Source organism: Mastacembelus armatus, chromosome 17, assembly GCF_900324485.2.
Source record: "Mastacembelus armatus chromosome 17, fMasArm1.2, whole genome shotgun sequence".
NCBI lineage: Eukaryota > Metazoa > Chordata > Actinopteri > Synbranchiformes > Mastacembelidae > Mastacembelus > Mastacembelus armatus.
Window position 1 is genome coordinate 52,728 of NC_046649.1, and position 19,795 is coordinate 72,522.

The window sequence follows — 19,795 nt, forward strand, 5'->3', positions numbered from 1 at the left end:
AAGTCAAATGATGAAAAGTTGATTGCACTAATCTATGTCTATGGCTGAGGAGATATGAGAAAGCCTTAATCATGTGGTCATTTTTAATTGTTCTCATAATGGTGGATTTTAGGTGGAGGATTAATGTACAGAAGGTTCATTCTGTTTTTTCACAGATACCCATACATCTGCAAATATGACCACTGGAATTTGGAAAGCAAAGCTATTCCTTTTGCCAAATGCTGATCAGACTGCCCTTCCACCTCATGCAGAATGTAGTAAATTATCCAAAATGGGCTTAGGTAATGTACACACTGTATTGGGTTTGAATGTGTGAATGCACGTGAGGTTTGTTCATTTATTTACACATAAAATACATACCCATCAACATTACAGTTCATTTGCAAGTCCAGGATATGAAGTTCATTTATAGCTATATAGCCAATGTGCAATATAGAAAACAACCCAAAACAATTGTTGTGCTCCACTTTTTGCAGCAAGATAAGAACATCAGAATGCATATCATATTATAAATTTGACTTTATCTGACATCAGTCAACATACATTAAATACTAAAAGTACTATAAAGTCACAGTTTCATTTTGCTCACACTCATCTATACATATAGTAAGCAGGACATGTGGAAAGTGGAAAGGAAAAACCTAAAAAAATATTTTATCATAAGGTGGAGTAGAAAAAATATTTACATTATTTTCTCAGCACATACCTATAGCAGTTTTTCATAGCATATAAAGACAAAAAGGATGAATCTAAACAAGCTAGTAAGTCAAAAATGAGTCAGTATATTGTCAGCATTTCTTTCTTTTTTTTTTTTTGTTCAGGGATGCCAAGTCATGATTTGGAAGGGGCAGACTCACATAGAAGTTATGTACAACTTTCTTGGACCCTAACAGAGTTTAATAATTACATCTGCCAAAGCTTTCCCACAGTTAGCCTTAATGTAATTGGATTTCATCTTGCAAGAGCTGATAAGTCCAGGGCTCTGACAACAATTCAGGTAAATACATTGAAGGAGCTGAAGAAAGCAGTTGGCAGAAGCAGGGTTTATATTATTCCCCACAGCAATATTACACTACCTTTAGAGGTGAGTTTTTGTTCTTTTGGGTCAAACTCTTGAATATTAATATACTGACAATTGTTACTAATCATGTAATTCATTTTTGTCAAGATCTCAGAACCCGAAACAACTCAAACTCTACCTGAAACACCTCCACAAATGGGGCCTGAGACAGTTTCAGAATCTCTGTCTGCTTCTTCATCATCTACACCACTGATGTTCACACCCAGCGCTTCGACAGCTATTAGACCTGCAGCCTCACCCACTACCCCCCCATGCATTTATGTAGATCCATCCCAATCCACTGGACCATCAGCTCTCAGTCCTCTCGCCTCACCCTCTGTCCATCAAGTGACATCCCCTGCTCCTACAGTCCCTATGAACATGCCATTGGTGACATCTAACAGTAATTCTCTTGTAAGTTCCAAGTCTTCTCCTTTTAACATTAAAATAATATATTTTGTATATGTCCTTGGTCAGACTGAAATAAAGCATATTATTAATGTCTAAAAACCTTTAAGAAATGGTCATTCTCACAATTTTCAAAGCTAACCTCAATAAAGGCAGATATACTGGAAATGAAAACTTTTCATTAACAGGAGACAAGTTTGGATCCTGCACAGTGGGTGAATGCTGGGACACCAGAGGTAAAGATGTGCATGATGATGGTTCAGTATTTTTGTAACGTGTAAGTATATTAGTATATTTAGAAAAGGCAGATATATTTAGGCATTACTAATTCATGCAACATTTGTATTTTAAAGGTCTTTTACAGAAGGTCATATGTGGAACCACTTAACAGGTATTTTATACATTAAAATGCAGTTTCATGCATGTGTTGTATATTTACATACACAAAGCATGCGTTTACGTCTACTCATCAACTCATCTAGATTTTACAGCGAATATCTGAAAATACTTTAAAAGCAATAAATCAAATTTTTTAGGACTCCTGTCAGTGACTTTTTTATTGAGGATTCTGATGATGGCGAGGAGGACGACATTATTGCTGTTTCTTTGGAAAGCAACAGTCCTCCATCGGTAGGTTTGTTTCAGTAAAGAATAGTTGAAAAATTTAGTTTTTCAGTATTAATTATGCATTTAACATACTCAAAATGAAAAGCTACAGATATTGTATGTTTTCAAGAAATTTCCAAGATCATTAGACTTTCAGTGATTTCTGTTGTACATATTTTAAATACTTCAGGAAGAAGTGGATCTGGCCATCATTCTGAGGACATTCCAACAGGATTATTTATCTGATGACCTGGTTTCCACCATTTGTGTCAGGAGGAGAAAGCTTCTGGAGAGTGCCATAAAAGCAATCTCCAGAGTCACTTTCTGTTGGACACACTCACCACAAGTTGAGTTTGTAGGGGAAGATGCAGATGATATGGGGGGACCACAGCGGGAGTTTTTCAGGTGTGAATACATTGAATAATCTGTTACAGTTCTTAAATCAAGTTTGTGTATTATTTTTTCCCCAGGTGAACTCTACAGTATGAAATAGTTTGTTCTATTTCATGTTTCTTTTCTGTTTCATGTTCTGTTTTCTGATTTATTCTAGACTCTTAATGATAGAGGTGCAAACCTCTTTTGGCATATTTGAGGGAAAGGCTGGCCAGGTCTTTCTTAGTTATGACCAAGGAGCACTAGATCAGCGTAAATATTTCAAAGGTGGAAACCTCATTGCTTGGTCAATTGCACATGGAGGTCCAGGTATCAAAGCCCTGGATCCTAGCCTCTTCCAACTGATGTGTGGTCAGGAGCCTCCACTGGAGCAGTTTGACTGGCATGTACTACCAGACCCAGATGTGCAAAGCAAAGTCAAAAGGGTGCTTAATTATTGTTATATCTATATTTTTTGGACTTGTAAACTTACAAAGCATTTTACTTGTCAAAGCTATCAGAAGTATTAAATAGGCTTTATAATTTCTACATCATTGCATGACTCCAGCTATATTGTTCTTACTCATATTTCTCTCTAAGATTCTACAGTGCAAGACTGCAGAGGAAGTGAGTGCACTCCAGCAAGACTTGGGGGATTGGATAGCTGAATGTGGTGCCCCGGGCATATTTAGTGCCACAGCTGATGAAATACCAAAAATCTATGCATATGTGGTGAAGCACTACATCTTTCTCAGGTGAACACATACACAAATTAAATATGAGTTACAGTTGCAAGTACCACAAAACACTCAACATAAAAACATTTATTTATTGTACCACTGTCAATTTATTAGGTAGAAATTTGCCATGTACATAGGGAATATATCAAATTGAATGTTTAATAATTGATATATTTTTTACAAATGAATATGTAATGTTTGATCTGGTTCTTTATAGAACAGCCAAGATGGTACAGCAGTTCACAGATGGAATTAATGCATTTGGAAAGCTGTGGGACCTGGTCAAGAAGAACTGGATTGCCTTTTTGCCTCTGTTCACTAACATGCAGGAACCTCTGTCAAAGACAGTCTTTAAGGACATCTTCACTTACAATTACAGCAGTAGAGGAACCAACCGTCGAGAAGCAGAGGAGGACACCATTTACAGCTGGGAAATGGTTCTCAACATGATTGAAGGTACATTTTATTTCTTCAAGAAAACCTTGGACTGAATTATGACATCTTAACTGCGCACTACACAAGTAAAAAGGTCCACATAAAATCTACTGTTAGAGGGACAACACTAAATGTCATTATGGGATGTTTACCAATTTAGGTAAATGCTAAATTACCTTATGCCAATGAAGAAAAGCTTTTAAAACAGTTGGTGCACTCAGATTTTGCCATCATCAAAATCTTTTTCAAAAAGTGTACTCTAAAGACAGCTGTTTTGATGGCTGGCATAAAATAGATACAGTCTTCATCTTGTAAAGTTAGACATTAGATTTTAGAAATTAATTCAAATATTGACTTACTTTTTTCCTGGCAGACAAAGTGACTGAACTGAGATTTGAAGACCTACTGATTTTCACCACTGGAGCAGATGAAGTTCCTGCCCTGGGCTTTCCTAGGAAGCCCTGCATTGACTTCTATGAACAGGAGGATGGCCAGCATCGTTTTCCCTATGCATCAACCTGCATGATGTGCTTGTTCCTGCCAAGGGGTGTCACACAGGAGGAAGAACTGCATCAGATGCTTTCCCAAGCCACAAGAGAGTGTGTGGGATTTGGAAAGGTGTAGCCCATTTCTGGGAGGTTTACAGTAGCAACACAGGATATCTCATTAGGATATACTTTCACTCCGTTTGTACTATCTAATCCAAATACATGACATTTACAATATGGATTTTTTTTTTTTTTGCACATCTAGTATTTAGAATAGAGGTTTTCCCACAGTAGCCATTTTGACATGAAATAGTAAGGAAACAGCATTATTAATAACATTATTTTAGTATTTCGTTTAGGTAGAGCCTGACTTAATGTGACCTGCCATTTCATGTCAGAATGGCTGCTGTGAAAAAAAAGTTTATATTCTTTGAAGAATGTTTTGCAGCTCTCTAGTGCACACCAGATACCTGTCCTTTAAGTCTGTTATTCCATCAATTGCATTGTGAAGCCCCTGCTGTTGTTCAGAGCTCAGGTCATTGAATGGTTGTGACAGAGTCACTGTTTGTACAGGGTCTTCACTGTTTGCTTGTAACTGGGTGAGCTGTATGCCATGTCTTGCCAAGCCAGCTTCTAGATTTTCTTGGCTGTAAGGGTCATCTCCAAAGACATTGTTGAGAGGTGTTGACTCCTGCTCAGTGGTGACTAGCATGCCCTCCATCCAAATTTGTGTTGGTGTATGGTTGTTAGCTGATCTGATTTTATGGTTGTTCCAAGCGTGTCTGAACAAATCAAGTCGCCTTTGGATTTCTGGCTTGTAAACTATCTGTAGTGCCATTTTCTGAGTGTTATCATCAGGGTTCAATATTTGTTCATCTTCAAATGAATAAAAAAGCATGTAGAAGTAGCGCACAACCTGCTGGAAAACATCTCTCCAAAGACGTTCAATACGTTGGTTGTGTACGGACTGGCCTGTTATGTGCCTTGCATGTCCTTGTCCCTGAAGAAGATTCATTAAAAGAGCAACTAGAGTGTTCTCCCCTCCATGGTCCGATCTTACTCTGGCTGGTAACCCATAGAGACAGGTGGCTCGAACAAAATGAGTCAACACCGTCAAAGCTTTGTTGTCTGTGCTGCAGTTGATGTAAGTGATTATTCTGGAGTTCCCATCAATGCCAGCATGTGTCACAAACCCCCACCTGTCAAACATTTAAAATAATGGATTATATAAATATCATAAAGTCATATAGATTATTCTGTTACATTACCAACAATAGATTTGTAAGTAATTCACATATTTTGAAAAAAAAAGAAAAAGCGCAATTTGCTCCCTTGAAAAAGTGGAAGGTTAAGATGAATGATGGAATGACAGGATTTGAAGGATGTAATTTTATGGGGTGAAAAAAAGGACTGCACTACCAATCTCATATGTCTCTCTGCTATTTCTGCTAGCACACAGAAATACAAAAGGTGACCCGTGATTACCGAATGAGACGCATATGGCCATCTATGTGCCACAAACTATTAGGAAATGGCACATAATATGTTCTCCTAACCACAGCCTGGCTCCATCTTTGGGCTGCAGCAGCTGGATCAATGTGGTTAAGTGTCTCTCGAACTCTTCTTCTTGGTACTACAATCCCATCTGCATGCAGGTATCCTCTCATCATCTGAAAGAATTTCATATTTTAAGAAAATCATTGTACAGTACATGCATATAAATGATATGTATTAAATCTATAAGGGAAATATGTTGTAGTATGCTTACTTCTGACCCTGATGTTGGGAACTGGTTGTGGAGTACCCTGATGTGTTCCTGTAGGTCAGAATCACTAATGCGAGTGAATCTGTTTCTTGCAGAAATCTGAAAGGTTTTCATTTTTTTATGCAAGTATGAGGACGAGCAGCCCAACATCCTTGCCATGGCTCTCACTGTGAAGCCTTGAGTGAGGAGCAGCTCAATTTGCTCCCTTGAAATGTCAAGAGTAGGCCTCCCTTGTCTTCCTAAAATATAAAAAGAAAACGAAAATAATAATAAGCTAATTTGATTCAATTTAATAACATATACAATTAAAGCTGTTTTGCCATACCACGTTCCTCAACCGCGCGTACTAATTACGTTATAAAAAATTTGTATTTGTTAAGGCTATTTAAAAAGAAAAAAACCGCTTTTAATGTTGTAATATTATTTGAAACAATAAAATAATAATATTGACCAACTTACCTGAATACAAACGATGTGCTGCACTGAAACAAGCACGGACTGAATCGGAAGTTGGGGTCGCAGTGACAAGAGTTCGGAGATCTGTGAGACTCTGAATTATATTTCGCATAGCCTCGGCGCTAATAGTATTTTCAACTCTTCTCAGGTTAGCAATAGAGATTTCAATAGCGTGCACTTCTCTTCGACCTGCAGAGCCTTGATGATATGCTCGTTCAATTTCAACACATCGTCTTCTAATTCGTCTCAGGACAGCGTCCGCCATGTTTGCGTTTGAATAACTGAATTATCTCCATAAACCAATGAGCAAATCAGCATTCAGGGTGACAGTTCAACCAATAAAAAAGGAACTTCCTTGTACGCCCCCAATCCTTTTTATAACAGTTTGCGCAAACTACTAGTTGTATGTGCCACTAGTAGCACTAGATATCTGATATCTGATATCAGATATCAGATATTCTTAACCTTGATATCAGATATCAAGGCAGATATTCTTAACCTTGATATCAGATATCGAGATATTCTTAACCTTGATATCAGATATCAGATATTCTTAACCTTGATATCAGATATCAGATATTCTTAACCTTGATATCAGATATCAGATATTCTTAACCTTGATATCAGATATCAAGGCAGATATTCTTAACCTTGATATCAGATATCGAGATATTCTTAACCTTGATATCAGATATCAGATATTCTTAACCTTGATATCAGATATCAGATATTCTTAACCTTGATATCAGATATCAAGGCAGATATTCTTAACCTTGATATCAGATATCGAGATATTCTTAACCTTGATATCAGATATCAGATATTCTTAACCTTGATATCAGATATCGAGATATTCTTAACCTTGATATCAGATATCAAGATATTCTTAACCTTGATATCAGATATTCTTAACCTTGATATCTGATATCAAGGTTAAGAATATCTCGATATCTGATATCAGATATCAAGGATATCTCCTACCAAGGATATCTGATATCTGATATCAAGGATATCTAATTTATGCTCAAACGGCTTGCCATAAGAGCGGGACTCAGAGCCGGAAACCCGAGGCGGGGGATTTTTTCCGGTCAACGTCCGTCTAACGGGCAGACACCGAAACACTTTACATCTCCACGGTAATCAAAGCAGCAGTTGTAAACACATGCACACATATCCAGATGTGCCGAGACACAAAAACACACAGACACTATGGCGGATATCTAATTTATGCTCAAACGGCTTGCTATACGCTCTCGTCCGAAGGGCTCCCGGTGAGCCACTTCGCCCGGGAGGAGCGGTTCGACCTCTCGCCGGACGGGGGTCGCTCGCGCCGGCGGTCCGCTCGTGGCGAAAGCCGCTCATCGCCGCTTCCGGCTATATTTTTTTCTTAATTTTCAACATTATTACATAGTATTTTAGATGGATTATTGCCACTAATCAGCAATAATATAGTACATTTTTATACATGGTTCCTTGTAAACAAACTTCAGTTTTAACTGTTGCCACCTCCATCAAATTTTACTTTAAATTGGAGAGTGGTATTTCCTCTCCTGGTATTTCTTTTAAAAAATGTTCAACAAAGCAGTGAAGCAGAGGAGCAAGCCAGGCTTTACAGAGTTAAATTTAAATTTTGGTTTGATTGAACTGCAGGAGAGCCAATAGGAAGGTTAGGTTTATGTCACTGCCCTGCCTCTTCATTAGCATTTAGTGTAACTACTTTACTAGTGATCGACTTGGCTTTCACTAGTTAACTACTAAAGATTTTGAGCCCAGAAGTTAACTAGTAAAGTAAAACAAACTTTGAGTAGTTCACTAGTGAGCATTTGGGCTTCCACTAGTTCAACATTTTGAAACTTACTAGTTACATGAAAATGTCTGTCACTAGTACAACTAGTGTGGTTTTAACCTCACTAGTTAACTAGTATGTATTATTTAGCCTCACTAGTTCACTAGTAAGGCCTAGAGGTCTTAACTAGTGAACTAGTGTGCATGTTGGCCCTCACTAGTGAACTAGTGAAGATTTAGGCTCTCACTAGTGAACTAGTGCAGACAAATACTGGTCACTAGTTCACTAGTGAGCCAAACTCATGCTTGACTAGTAAACTTGTCACATTTCTTTCAGCACACTAGTTAACTAGTAGGACTTTTAGCCTTACTAGTGTCGTCCAGAGGGCCACTAGTACATGAAAAAGCTGACTAGTTGGGACTTTGGTCCTACTAGTGCAGTGACTGGCATTGATAGTAGGGCGTTTCATGGAACTAGCTGGACAGAAATGCCACTAGTTGCTGAGAAAGCGTGACTAGTAAGGGTTCTTGTCCAACTAGTGCAATCAAACGTCGAACTAGTTCTGACAAAGACTGAACTAGTATGTGAAATAAACATCTGATATCAAGGATATCTAATTTATGCTCAAACAGCTTGCCATAATAAAGTCTGTTTATGAGTTTTAGACACCAAGTTGAACACTGTTGTATTATGCCATCAGGAGCCAATGCTACTGTCAAATTTGCATTGAGGTGGATAACAGCCCTTCCAGAAAACATCAGAAGGTGGAAACTTGATGGTTTCAACTCCGGTTGTTCCTTGACAGTATTGTCAAGGAACAACCGGAGTTGAAAAGAAAGGGCTTACTGATGGCAAGAGATGGTTAACATTCTTACTGGAGACATGGTTTTTATTTTAAATAAATTGTTCAGATACGCATATGATGGTGTTTGTTTTCTTTCACGCCAAACATTTTAAACAATTTGCACAAACAAAAAAATCCAGACATTGGCGAGAAGCAGCATCCCACTTTGGATGGTGCAGCTCTCATCTCTAGAAATTTGGCTGAGTTTGTTAGCCAACCTAAGGTTTGACAATCCAGAGTGGGGACCCTGAACACAGAGACATTAGTCATAAAAATTATCATGTTCCTCGAAGCACAGGAGTAGCGGCAATCTTCCACTCAAATTTATCATTAAACTTTCATCCTCAGAACAGTTATAACTCATTTGAGAGCCTCACTCTTAGTCTTTCATATCCAAACTGGAAAACACAAAAACCAGTTCTACTTGTCATTGTGTACCGTCCACCAGTTAAGACTTCCAGACTTCCTGTCTGATTTAGTGCTTAGTTCAGATAAAGTCATTATAGTGGGAGATTTTAACATTCATGTAGATGTTGAAAATAACAGTCTCAGCACTGCGTTTAATTCAATGTTAGATTCAACTGGTTTCACTCAAAATGTTAATAAACCCACCCACTGTTTCAATCACACCCTTGATCTTGTTCTGACCTATGACACTGAACATTGAACATTTAACAGTATTTCCCCAAAATCCTCTTTTGTCAGATCATTCTTTAATAACTTTTGAATTTAAGATAATTGATCATGCACCGTTTGGAAGAAAATTCGACTAGAGCAGATGTTTATCTGACAATGCTGTTAATACATTTAAGAAAATGATTCTATCTTTATTTACTGTATTTACTCCAGGTACTCCGGTTTCCTCCCACAGTCCAAAAATATGCATGTCAGGTTGATTGGTGACTCTAAATTTCCCATAGGAGTGAGTGTGAGGTTGTTTGTCTTTGTGTGTCTATATGTGGCCCTGTGATGGACTGCTGGCCTGTCCAGGGTGGCCAAAGTGAGCTGGGATAGGCTCCAGCAGATCCAGCAGAAAATGGATGGATGGATGGATGATTTACTTCTATGCTATGGGCCAACACAGTGGAGGGCAGCTGCCTCAATCCTACTCCCTACCAAATTGATCATGTTGCTGACAGTGCTGTAGCCTTACTGCATGAAATGTTTGATACTGTGGCCCCTCTGAAAAAGAAGTTAGTGACTCAGAGGAGATTAGCTCCATGGTGCAGTCTACACATCCGTTCCTTAAAGCAGGCATCATGAAGACTGGAAAGGAAGTGGCGTTCCACAAATTTATAGAAATTTTATCTAGCCTGGAAAAACAATCTATTAACGTATAAAAAAGCTCTTCGTAAAGCCAGAACTGCATACTATTCATCACTCATAGAGGAAAATAAGAACAATCTCAGGTTTCTTTTCAGCACTGTAGCCAGGCTGACAAAAGGTCACAGCTCTGTTGAGCCCAGTGTTCCTTTAATTTATGAGTTTCTTTACAAATAAAATCACAACTATTAGAGATAAAATTCATCAGATGCTTCCTATAGCTGCCATAAGATGCCAAAGAAGATGCCATCATCTTCTTAATGCACAGAGCATACTCCCATCTGGAGAGGCAGGGCAACACTATTCAGGCCCACCTGCTAAGTGCAAAGATGCAGGATATGGAAGTTCCCACAGACATGGTGGAGTGAATCAAAGACTATCTCACTGGGCGGCCACAGTTTCGCTTAGATGGCTACATATCTGATGTGGTGATGAGCAGCACCGGTGCACCCCAAGGAACTGTACTGGCACCATTCCTGTTTACACGCTACGTCTCAGACTTCCACTACAACTCAGGAACCTGTCACCTTCAGAAGTTTTCTGATGACTGTTGACCTGTTCAATCATTGGATGCATCAGTAATGATAACGATGAGGAATACAGACGCTTGATAAAAAGCTTTGTTGATTGGTGTAACAACAACTATCTAAAGCTCAATATCAAGAAAAACAGAGAACTGGTGGTGGACCTTAGGAGGAGCAGGAAGACCCCAGTCCCTGTCTCCATCCTTGGAGACAAAGTAGAGATTGTGGACTCCTACAAATACCTTGGAGTCCACATTAACCCTCTGGGGTCTGAGGGGGTTTTTGGGGCCTGGACAAATTTTGACATGTCCTGACATTTGTGCTTTTTTCAGTGTTTTTTAAACATATTAATGTCTAAAGTCTAATAACACTGTAATCAGCACAAAATTGGCTACAATAATATGTGAGCAGCAAGTTTATACATTATTGTGTTTTTGAGAAAAAAGTGGTTCTGCATGGTTAGTGAAAAACTACAATTTTTTACTCACTGAAATAAGACCATAAAACACAAACAGAACATTGGTTCACAAGACTTTGGAGACCTGCATGTTGTAGGCTAAAGTGTTTACTTCAGAGTGCTGTGAATGTCATCTTGTTCACACATTCACAGTAAACAATACACTGATTTAAATTTTCTAAGACACTTTTTGTCCAGAAAGGCCTTATGCAAGAGGGTGTGTCTGAGGATGAATAGTCATGTGATTTACCTGAGAACACAAAAGACGCACTGAACGACCAGACAAAGACGCGTATAATGAGCCTTTCAGTCAATGTAGATGGGACGGATTAGTGCAGCACAATACAACACAATGAGGAGCCTAACGATCCTCATTTGAGTTAAAATCAGTGTTTTTACTCTGAGGACAAGCTAAACTATTTGTCTCTGTGTGGAACATAAGGAGCGCCGCTTCACGTGCGTAACGCGCCATCATCCAAACGCGCCGAAAAAGTGAGTAAATTCTATGATGAAGTTTGATATTTTGTGTCATTTCTCGGGGGTGTGCACATATTTACCTGGTTCACCTGAGATTATTTACATGTGAACAGTGGACAGTGTACAAGGCGGGACCGCATTACCTGTAATGAGGTGAGACAGGAAAAAACGGACTTCTCTTTACGTTCATACGGATTAAATAAAAAGTGATGATTTGTTTTTGACTTGAATTGTTTCACTCAAAAGAAAACATTTCAAGCTTTCTAGCCATATAATTCTTATTTTTATGAGGCAAATATTCGCTGAGATTCTGGTTGTCTTATTTACGCGTCTGTGAAGAGAAATGGCAGAGACAGAAAAGTCCGAGAGCGCACCCTGTCGGCTTTCTTTATTTAAAAAAAGCACAACGTTTTGTTTTTATTATGATGGTATACCACTAAAACTAGACCCTTTATAGATTTGAATGATATACTTCTTTTATCTGTACGATCAGAATTGACGGAGTAATTTCAGTTTGTTACGGCCTTATCAGAAAAAGATGCGTCAAAACGCGCCGGCGCGTGCGTCGACCCCAGAGGGTTAACAACAAACTGGACTGGTCAAACAATACAGATGCACTCTTCAAGAAAGGACAGAGCAGACTGTTCTTCCTCAGGAGACTCTGCCTGCCGGGAGACATAGTCCCTCCAGCGTGTCCTGGGTCTTCCACGGGGTCTCCTCCCAGTGGGACATGCCCGGAACACCTCCCCAGGGAGGCGCCCAGGAGGCATCCGAAACTGATGCCCGAGCCACCTGACTCCTCTCGATGTGGAGGAGCAGCGGCTCTACTCCGAGCTCCTCCCGGCTGACCGAGCTCCTCACCCTATCTGTAAGGGAGTGCCAGGCCACCCTGCGGAGGAAGCTCATTTCAGCCGCTTGTATCCGCGATCTTGTTCTTTCAGTCATGACCCAAAGCTCATGACCATAGGTGAGAGTAGGAACGTAGATTGACTGGTAAATCGAGAGCTTCGCCTTCCGGCTCAGCTCCTTCTTCACCACAACAGACCAATACACTGACCGCATTACTGCTGCCGATGCCCCGATCCGTCTGTCAATGTCACGTTCCGTCCTTCCCTCACTCGTGAACAAGACCCCAAAATACTTAAACTCCTCCACCTGAGGCAGGATCTCTCCCCTGCTGGCCTGGGGAGAGAGGCAAGCCACCTTTTTCCGGTTGAGTACCATGGCCTCAGACTTGGAGGTGCTGATTCTCATCCCAGCTGCCTCACACTCGGTTGCAAACCGCCCCAGTGCACGCTGGAGATCCTGGCTCGATGGAGCCAACAGGACAACATCATCTGCAAAAAGCAGAGATGAAATCCTGTGGTCCCCGAACTGGACTCCCTTGGGCCCTGGCTGCGCCTAGAAATTCTGTCCATGAAAGTAATGAACAGAACCGGTGACAAAGGCAGCCCTGCCGGAGTCCAACGTGCACTGGGAACAGGTCTGACTTACTACCAGCAATGCGAACCAAGCTCCTGCTCCGTTTGTACAGAGACCGGATAGCTCTCAGCAAAGGTTCCCGGACCCCATACTCCTGGAGCACCTCCCACAGGATGTCACGAGGGACAAGGTCGAATGCCTCCACAAAACACATGTGGACTGGTTGGGCAAACTCCCATGAACCCTCGAGCACCCTCGAGAGGGTGTAGTGCTGGTCCAGTGTTCCACAGCCAGAACGGAAACCGCATTGTTCCTCCTGGACCTGAGGTTCAACCACCGGCCGGATCCTCCTCTCCAGCACCCTGGCATAGACCTCCCCCGATTCAGCCTCCGAATCCCCAGCCCCTGCTTCCCTTATGTAAGACGTGTTGACGGGATTGAGGATATCCTCGAAGTATTCCTTCCACCGTTCAACAATATCCCCAGTCGAGGTCAGCAGCTCCCCACTTCCACTGTAAACAGTGTTGGTAGAGCACTGTTTCCCCCTCCTGAGGCATGGTTTGCCAGAATCTCTTTGGGGCCAACAGGTAGTCCTTCTCCATGGCCTCACCGAACTCCTACCATACCCGAGTTTTTGCTGCCGTCACCGCCTGGGCTGCAGCACGCTTGGCGCGGCGGTACCTGTCATCTGCTTTGGGAGTCCCGCAAGCCAACCAAACTCGGTAGGACTCCTTCTTCAGCTTGACGGCATCCCTTACCTCCGGTGTCCACCACCGGGTTTGGGGATTGCCGCCACAACAGGCACCCGAAACCTTATGGTCACAGCTCCTAGCCGCAAGAGGCACTCCCATCTTCAAAATATATAGACTATAATGTCATCAGGTCATGTAACCAGAAAAAGGAGGCATTCTTTAACTATAAGATATATAGCGGTATGATACTGAGAGTCTTTATCAATAAGTCAAAATGAGGACAAGCTGCTCTCCCTAGAAGAAAAGTTAGGTTTGCACAATAGGATCTATTCAGCAGTGTTTCAAATATTAGAGTGAGGATGAAATTACTCAGATTACTTGAAGGTAAAACAATTTCTCTAACAATCTTATTACAGACTAGATCATGTGATTGGGATCAAAACAGCTCTAAAATGGTTCCAATCTCATTGACAGATGTCGATTTGTTCATATTCATGGTGAACCTTCCCCGCACACAAAAGTTAGTTATGGAATTCCACAAGGTTCTGTGCTAGGACTAATTCTCTTCACCTCTTAGGCAATGTTATTAGAAAGCACTCTGTTAATTACCACTGCTATACAGATGACACTCAGCTGTATCCATCTATGAAACCTGATGACACAAACTAGTTATCCAGACTTCAAGCAAGTGTAAAGGACATAAAGCCCTGATTGGCCATCCATCCATCCATTTTTATGATGCTTCATCTGGGGCCGGGTCGCAGGGGTAGTGCTCTTAGCAGAGATGGCCAGTCTTCCTTCTCTCTACACTTCAAGCATGTCTAAAGGACATAAAGGCCTGGATGACCAGTAACATTCTACTTTTAAATTCAGAGAAAACAGAATGTCTTGTATTTGTGCCTAAAACTGTCAGAAATAGCTTTTCTAAAAATATCTACTATAGATGGCATAGCTCTGGCCTCCAGCACTGCTGCCTTGTTTCTGGTTTTTTTGTTTGTTTGTTTTTTTGTAAAGTGCCTTGAGATGATTGTATTGTGATTTGGCTCTATACAAATAAAACTGAATTGAACTGTCTGTATGTCTGTCTGTCCATCCGTCCATCTGTCCAGGCAAATAGTCTGGGTGTTTTCTGGTCTCTACTTTCCTAGTTATAAAACACGCTATGTGCAATGTACAGTGTCAGGTTTACGCTACACTGACATGGTTCTTTTCCCTGAAGGCAATGAAACACACGACAACTTTGTACCGAGTATATGCCTGCAAGTGAAAAAGGCCTCAGTTGCAGACGGAGAGAAGAGACTTTCTTCTCTCCCCCATGCGACCTTGACTCTCCTTCGCCTCCTTTCACTGAGCAGTCCTTTATTTTTATAGTGAGGAACAAACAAGGCACAGGGTGCGTGGGTGCAGTTAGAGTTTTCAGTTACATAGTTCATAAGGTTGTGTGGTTTATCTGGTAAAACAGACACCTGCTAAAACATCTCACACAAACATGGTATTGTCTTCAAATCATGTTACACAATGACAACAATTGTACTTTTGACCTCATGACCCCAACATACAGCTGTTGCCCATTGTATCCATCTAAGAGGAATGAGAAAAAATCTGCATCAGCAAACATCAGCAGTAACAATAATAACATTACATTTAGCCAGAATCAATACTTTCAAATAGTGTATAAAAGCAATATTTAAAGTCCATACATACCTGTGGACTTATGTAGCAACCAGGCATCACAGATACTTCCAAGTCTTGGATATGCATACTAAAGCGAATCTGCGAGTTTATAACACAATAAAATTTCACAATAAAAGTGCTAAACTGAAAATCCCAACGCTCACTTTTATGTCTGAAGTCCTGGTTCAGTCTGTAACCCAGTAAAGATAATCAGTGCTATAATTGTTTACTTTGTTTATCTTATTTACTGTCATACTTTACACCAGGGGTACTCAATAGGCGAACTCTGTTCTGCACCCGGATCCAGGCACAGTTAAATCTGGACCAATGCCAAGACCAGCATGCTAATTTAATCATATTCCAAATAAGTTTTCAATAGAGCACGCAATTATGATTCCGCACTATATATGTTTAAGGTTTCTACTCGGTTTGGCTGTCCAGTCACAGCAGCTGTAACAGCATCACTAGGGCAACATCATTGCTTCTCACTCACTCACTCGAGGCAGCCAGTCAGATTTAGCTATCAACCAATCAATCAATCAATGAAACTTTATTTGTATAGCCCCTTACATAAGCCATGACTGAACCAAAGTGCTTTACATCAGTGCAAAATAAGAAAACAGAGCATAAAATACAAATGAACAATAATAACACAATAGTTAAAATATATAACAAGAGTATCACAGTGCTGTTAGGTGCCAAAAGCAATTCTGAATAGGTGAGTCTTTAGCTTAGCCTTAAATGAAGGCAGAACCATCACCCCACTGTTTGTACTTAGACCGAGGAACCTCCAGCAGCTGTTGGTCTGCAGATTGCAAAGCTCTGCTGGGTCAATGAATGTTTAAAAATTCACATAAGTGGGAAAAAGCAAGGCTGTTAACTACTTTAAAAACAAACAATAAAAGTTTAAATTCAACTCTAAAACAAACTGGAAGAGAACAAGAGTGATATGGCTCTGTCTTTGAGTGTTGGTCATCAGCCACACAGCAGCATTTTGTACCAGTTGAAGGCGGTTGAGAGAACACACTGGTTAACTCCAACATACAGGGCATTGCGGCAATCAATGTGAAAAGTAATAAAGACATGCATAGCCTTTTCAAGGTCATTCTGACTTAGGAAGTGCTTCACTTTAGACAGAAGAAAAAGCTGAAAAAAGCTAGCCTCCACCAAAGATTCTATCTATTTGTCACAATTCAAGCAGTTGTCAAACTTTACATTAAGGGGCAAGAGCCAAGATCTGGTATAGCAGTGAACATTTTACCACCAAACACAATGTATTCTGTTTTACTCAAGAAATTTTGCAAGAGCCAATATTTAATATCCTTCAAGCAGTTATGAATCAAGTGAAGTGAATTAGGAAAAACTGGCAAATAGAGTTGCAGATCATCTGCATATAAAGGAAAGAAAAGATTGTATTTGTTGATACCTGAATCTAGAGGCAACAAATACAAGGAAAACAGTATTGGTCCAAGAATAGATCCTTGGGGAACACCAGAGGACAACAGTGGAATGGAGGATGAGAAGTCATTGAATGTGACTGCAAAAGTTCTGTCAGTAAGTAAGATTTGAACCATTATAGGACAGACCCATGGAGGTCAACAAGCTCAGCTAGACATGATGAAGATAGAATGATCCACGTGTCAAAAGCGGCTGTGAGGTCCAGCATCACCAGTAGCACAGGCTTTTTGGAGTTGAGAGATAAAAGAATATCATTCTGCACTTTGAGCATAAAACAGATGGATTGAGGCTAGTTTTTTTAAGAAGTGGCCTGACAACAGCATGTTTAAAAACAATTGGAACCATCTCTGAGCTAAGGCAGCTGTTGATAAAATAGAGTAAATAAGGCCCAACAGTATTAAAGATATCTTTCAGCACCTTAACAGATATGATATCCAGAGGACAGTAGGAGTGTGACATGTTCTGCACTATTTCAGTGAGGTGAACCAGAAAAACCTGCTCAAACCTCTCAAAAACTGTAGAACTTGCAGGAGGAGTATAAAGGTTAACACAGACCTTCTTGCTGTTCACAATTGTGAGGGACCGACTGGCTACCGAACCTCCCTTGGGAGGAACAGCTTACGACTAATAAATGCCACCGGATGTTGGTCTCCTGGGGGTCCCTGCAAGAGAACTGCCCCCAGGCCCCTTTCTGAAGCATCGGTTTGCAAAACAAAAGGTCTCTGGAAATCAGGGCAATGTAACACCGGGTTCTTACTTAATGAGAGTTGAAAAGCCTCCTCCGCATCCTCTGTCCACTGAACCTGATTGGGACATTTGGCTCCCGTCAGGTCAGTGAGGGCTGCGGCCCTGTTTGAAAAATGGGGAATAAATCGATGATAAAATCCTGCCATACCTAAAAATGACCTGAGTTGCTTCTTTGTCACTGGCAATGGACAGGATTCAATGGCACGGACTTTATCTACTTGTGGTTTTATCATCCCATTTCCAATGATGAAACCCAGGTACTGTGTCTCATACTTGGCAAAGACACACTTAGATGGGTTAACAGTCAGCCCGGCAGCTTGAAGACGCTCCTGTACCATTTTCAGATGGTTGAGGTGCTCCTCCCAGGTGGTGCTGAAGATAACAATATCGTCCAGATATGCTGCAGCAAAATCTGAGAAACCTGACAGTACCTGATCCATAAGACGCTGGAACGTTGCTGGGGCCCCATGCAGTCCAAAGGGGAGGACCGTGAACTGGAATAGCCCCCACGGAGTCCGGAAGGCAGTCAGCTCTCGGGAGCGCTGAGTTAGTGGTACCTGCCAGTAGCCTTTGCAAAGGTCGATAGTTGTTAAATATTTTGCTTTTCCTAAACGTTCAATCAGATCATCAATCCGGGGAGTAGGATATGAATCAAAATGTGAAATTGAATTCAAATACCTAAAATCGATGCAAAATCGTATGCTGCCATCTTTCTTTGGAACCAGCACCACTGGGTTGCACCACTCACTATTTGATTCCTCAATAATACCTAGTGACAACATCAGGTCAGTTTCCTTCTTTAGACTGGACAGTAGACAGTAGTTGAGATCCAGGTCCAGGGGGACAACTGAAGGCAAATACTGCTCGTCCCCTTCCTCATCCTCCGGAACCTTCCTGATCAGCAAAACCTGCATTTCCTTTCCAGGTCTCTCCACCCACTCCTTCAGCAGGTTCACATGAAGCAGCCTGCTCGAGTGCAACTTTCCAGGCGTCAACACTCGATAGGAGGTTCGTCCAATTTTCTCCTGGATCTCAAAAGGTCCTTGCCACTTGGCCAGGAGTTTGCTGTCATTGCTGGGAAGGAGAACGAGCACCTTTTGACCGGGGACAAAAGACCTCTGCCGAGCTGACCGATCATACCAAGTCTTCTGATGTTTTTGGGCTTCCATCATATGAGATTGGGCCAGCCCCTGCATCTTCTCTAGCCGCTCCCGCATCTGAACAACAAAAGAGACAACATTAACAGCCTCTGCCCCTCCCTGGTTCCCTTCCCACAGATCTCTCAACAACGAGAGGGGACCCCTCACTTCATGACCATACAATAGTTCAAAGGGAGAGAAACCAGTGGAGGCCTGGGGTACTTCTCTGTATGCGAAGAGCAGATACGGCAGCCATTGATCCCAGTCCGTTCCGGTGTCATTTACGAACTTCCTTAACATCTGAGTCAGAGTCTGATTGAAGCGTTCGGTAAGGCCATCTGTTTGAGGATGGTAAGCAGTGGTTCTCAGGTTTCTGATTCCCAAGTGCTGGTACACCTGCTTTAACAGAGTGGACATAAAATTGGTACCACGATCTGTAAGAATTTCTAGAGGGAACCCAACCTTTGAGAAGTACTGCACCAAGCAAAATGCTACTGCTCTAGCATTTATTGATCTCAATGGAAATACATCTGGATATTTTGTGGCATAGTCTGTTATTACAAGCATAAATCAATTGCCTGATTTGCTCCTTTCCACTGGTCCAACAATGTCCATCCCTAGTCGCTCAAATGGTGTCCCCATAACTGGTAAAGGCTGTAATGGAGCACTGGAGGGGATTTTGGTGGAGGTTATTTGGCACTGAGGGCAACTTTTGCAAAACAAGGAAACATCTGCACGCAAGCCAGGCCAGTAAAAATGTTTCTTAACTCGAGCAATGGTTCTGTGTTTCCCCAGGTGGCCAGCCCAAGGAATAGAGTGTCCCAAAGTCAACACAGTTTCTCTGACTGCTTTAGCAACAACCACTTGCACTTCTGACCCCTGCTGGCGATAAAGAATGCCACCTCTAAGAAGAAAGTCTCCT

General features: G+C 41.2%; 1 protein-coding gene across 2 annotated transcripts; it reads right to left on the reverse strand.

The window, feature by feature from the left end:
* Positions 1–3,381: 3,381 nt before the first annotated feature.
* On the reverse strand, positions 3,382–6,589 carry LOC113134477 (uncharacterized). Of its 2 annotated transcripts, none has more exons than XM_026313871.2 (4): positions 6,334–6,589; positions 5,878–6,113; positions 5,666–5,779; positions 3,382–5,308 (listed from the first exon to the last, which is right to left on the reverse strand). In XM_026313871.2, the coding sequence occupies exons 1-4, from the start codon at positions 6,440–6,442 to the stop codon at positions 5,279–5,281; spliced, it is 489 nt and encodes a 162-aa protein (XP_026169656.1). In that variant the 5' UTR covers positions 6,443–6,589; the 3' UTR covers positions 3,382–5,278. The 2 variants fall into 2 exon arrangements, with proteins under 2 accessions (XP_026169656.1, XP_026169654.1); XM_026313869.1 differs by having other exon boundaries at positions 5,595–5,779.
* Positions 6,590–19,795: the final 13,206 nt, after the last annotated feature.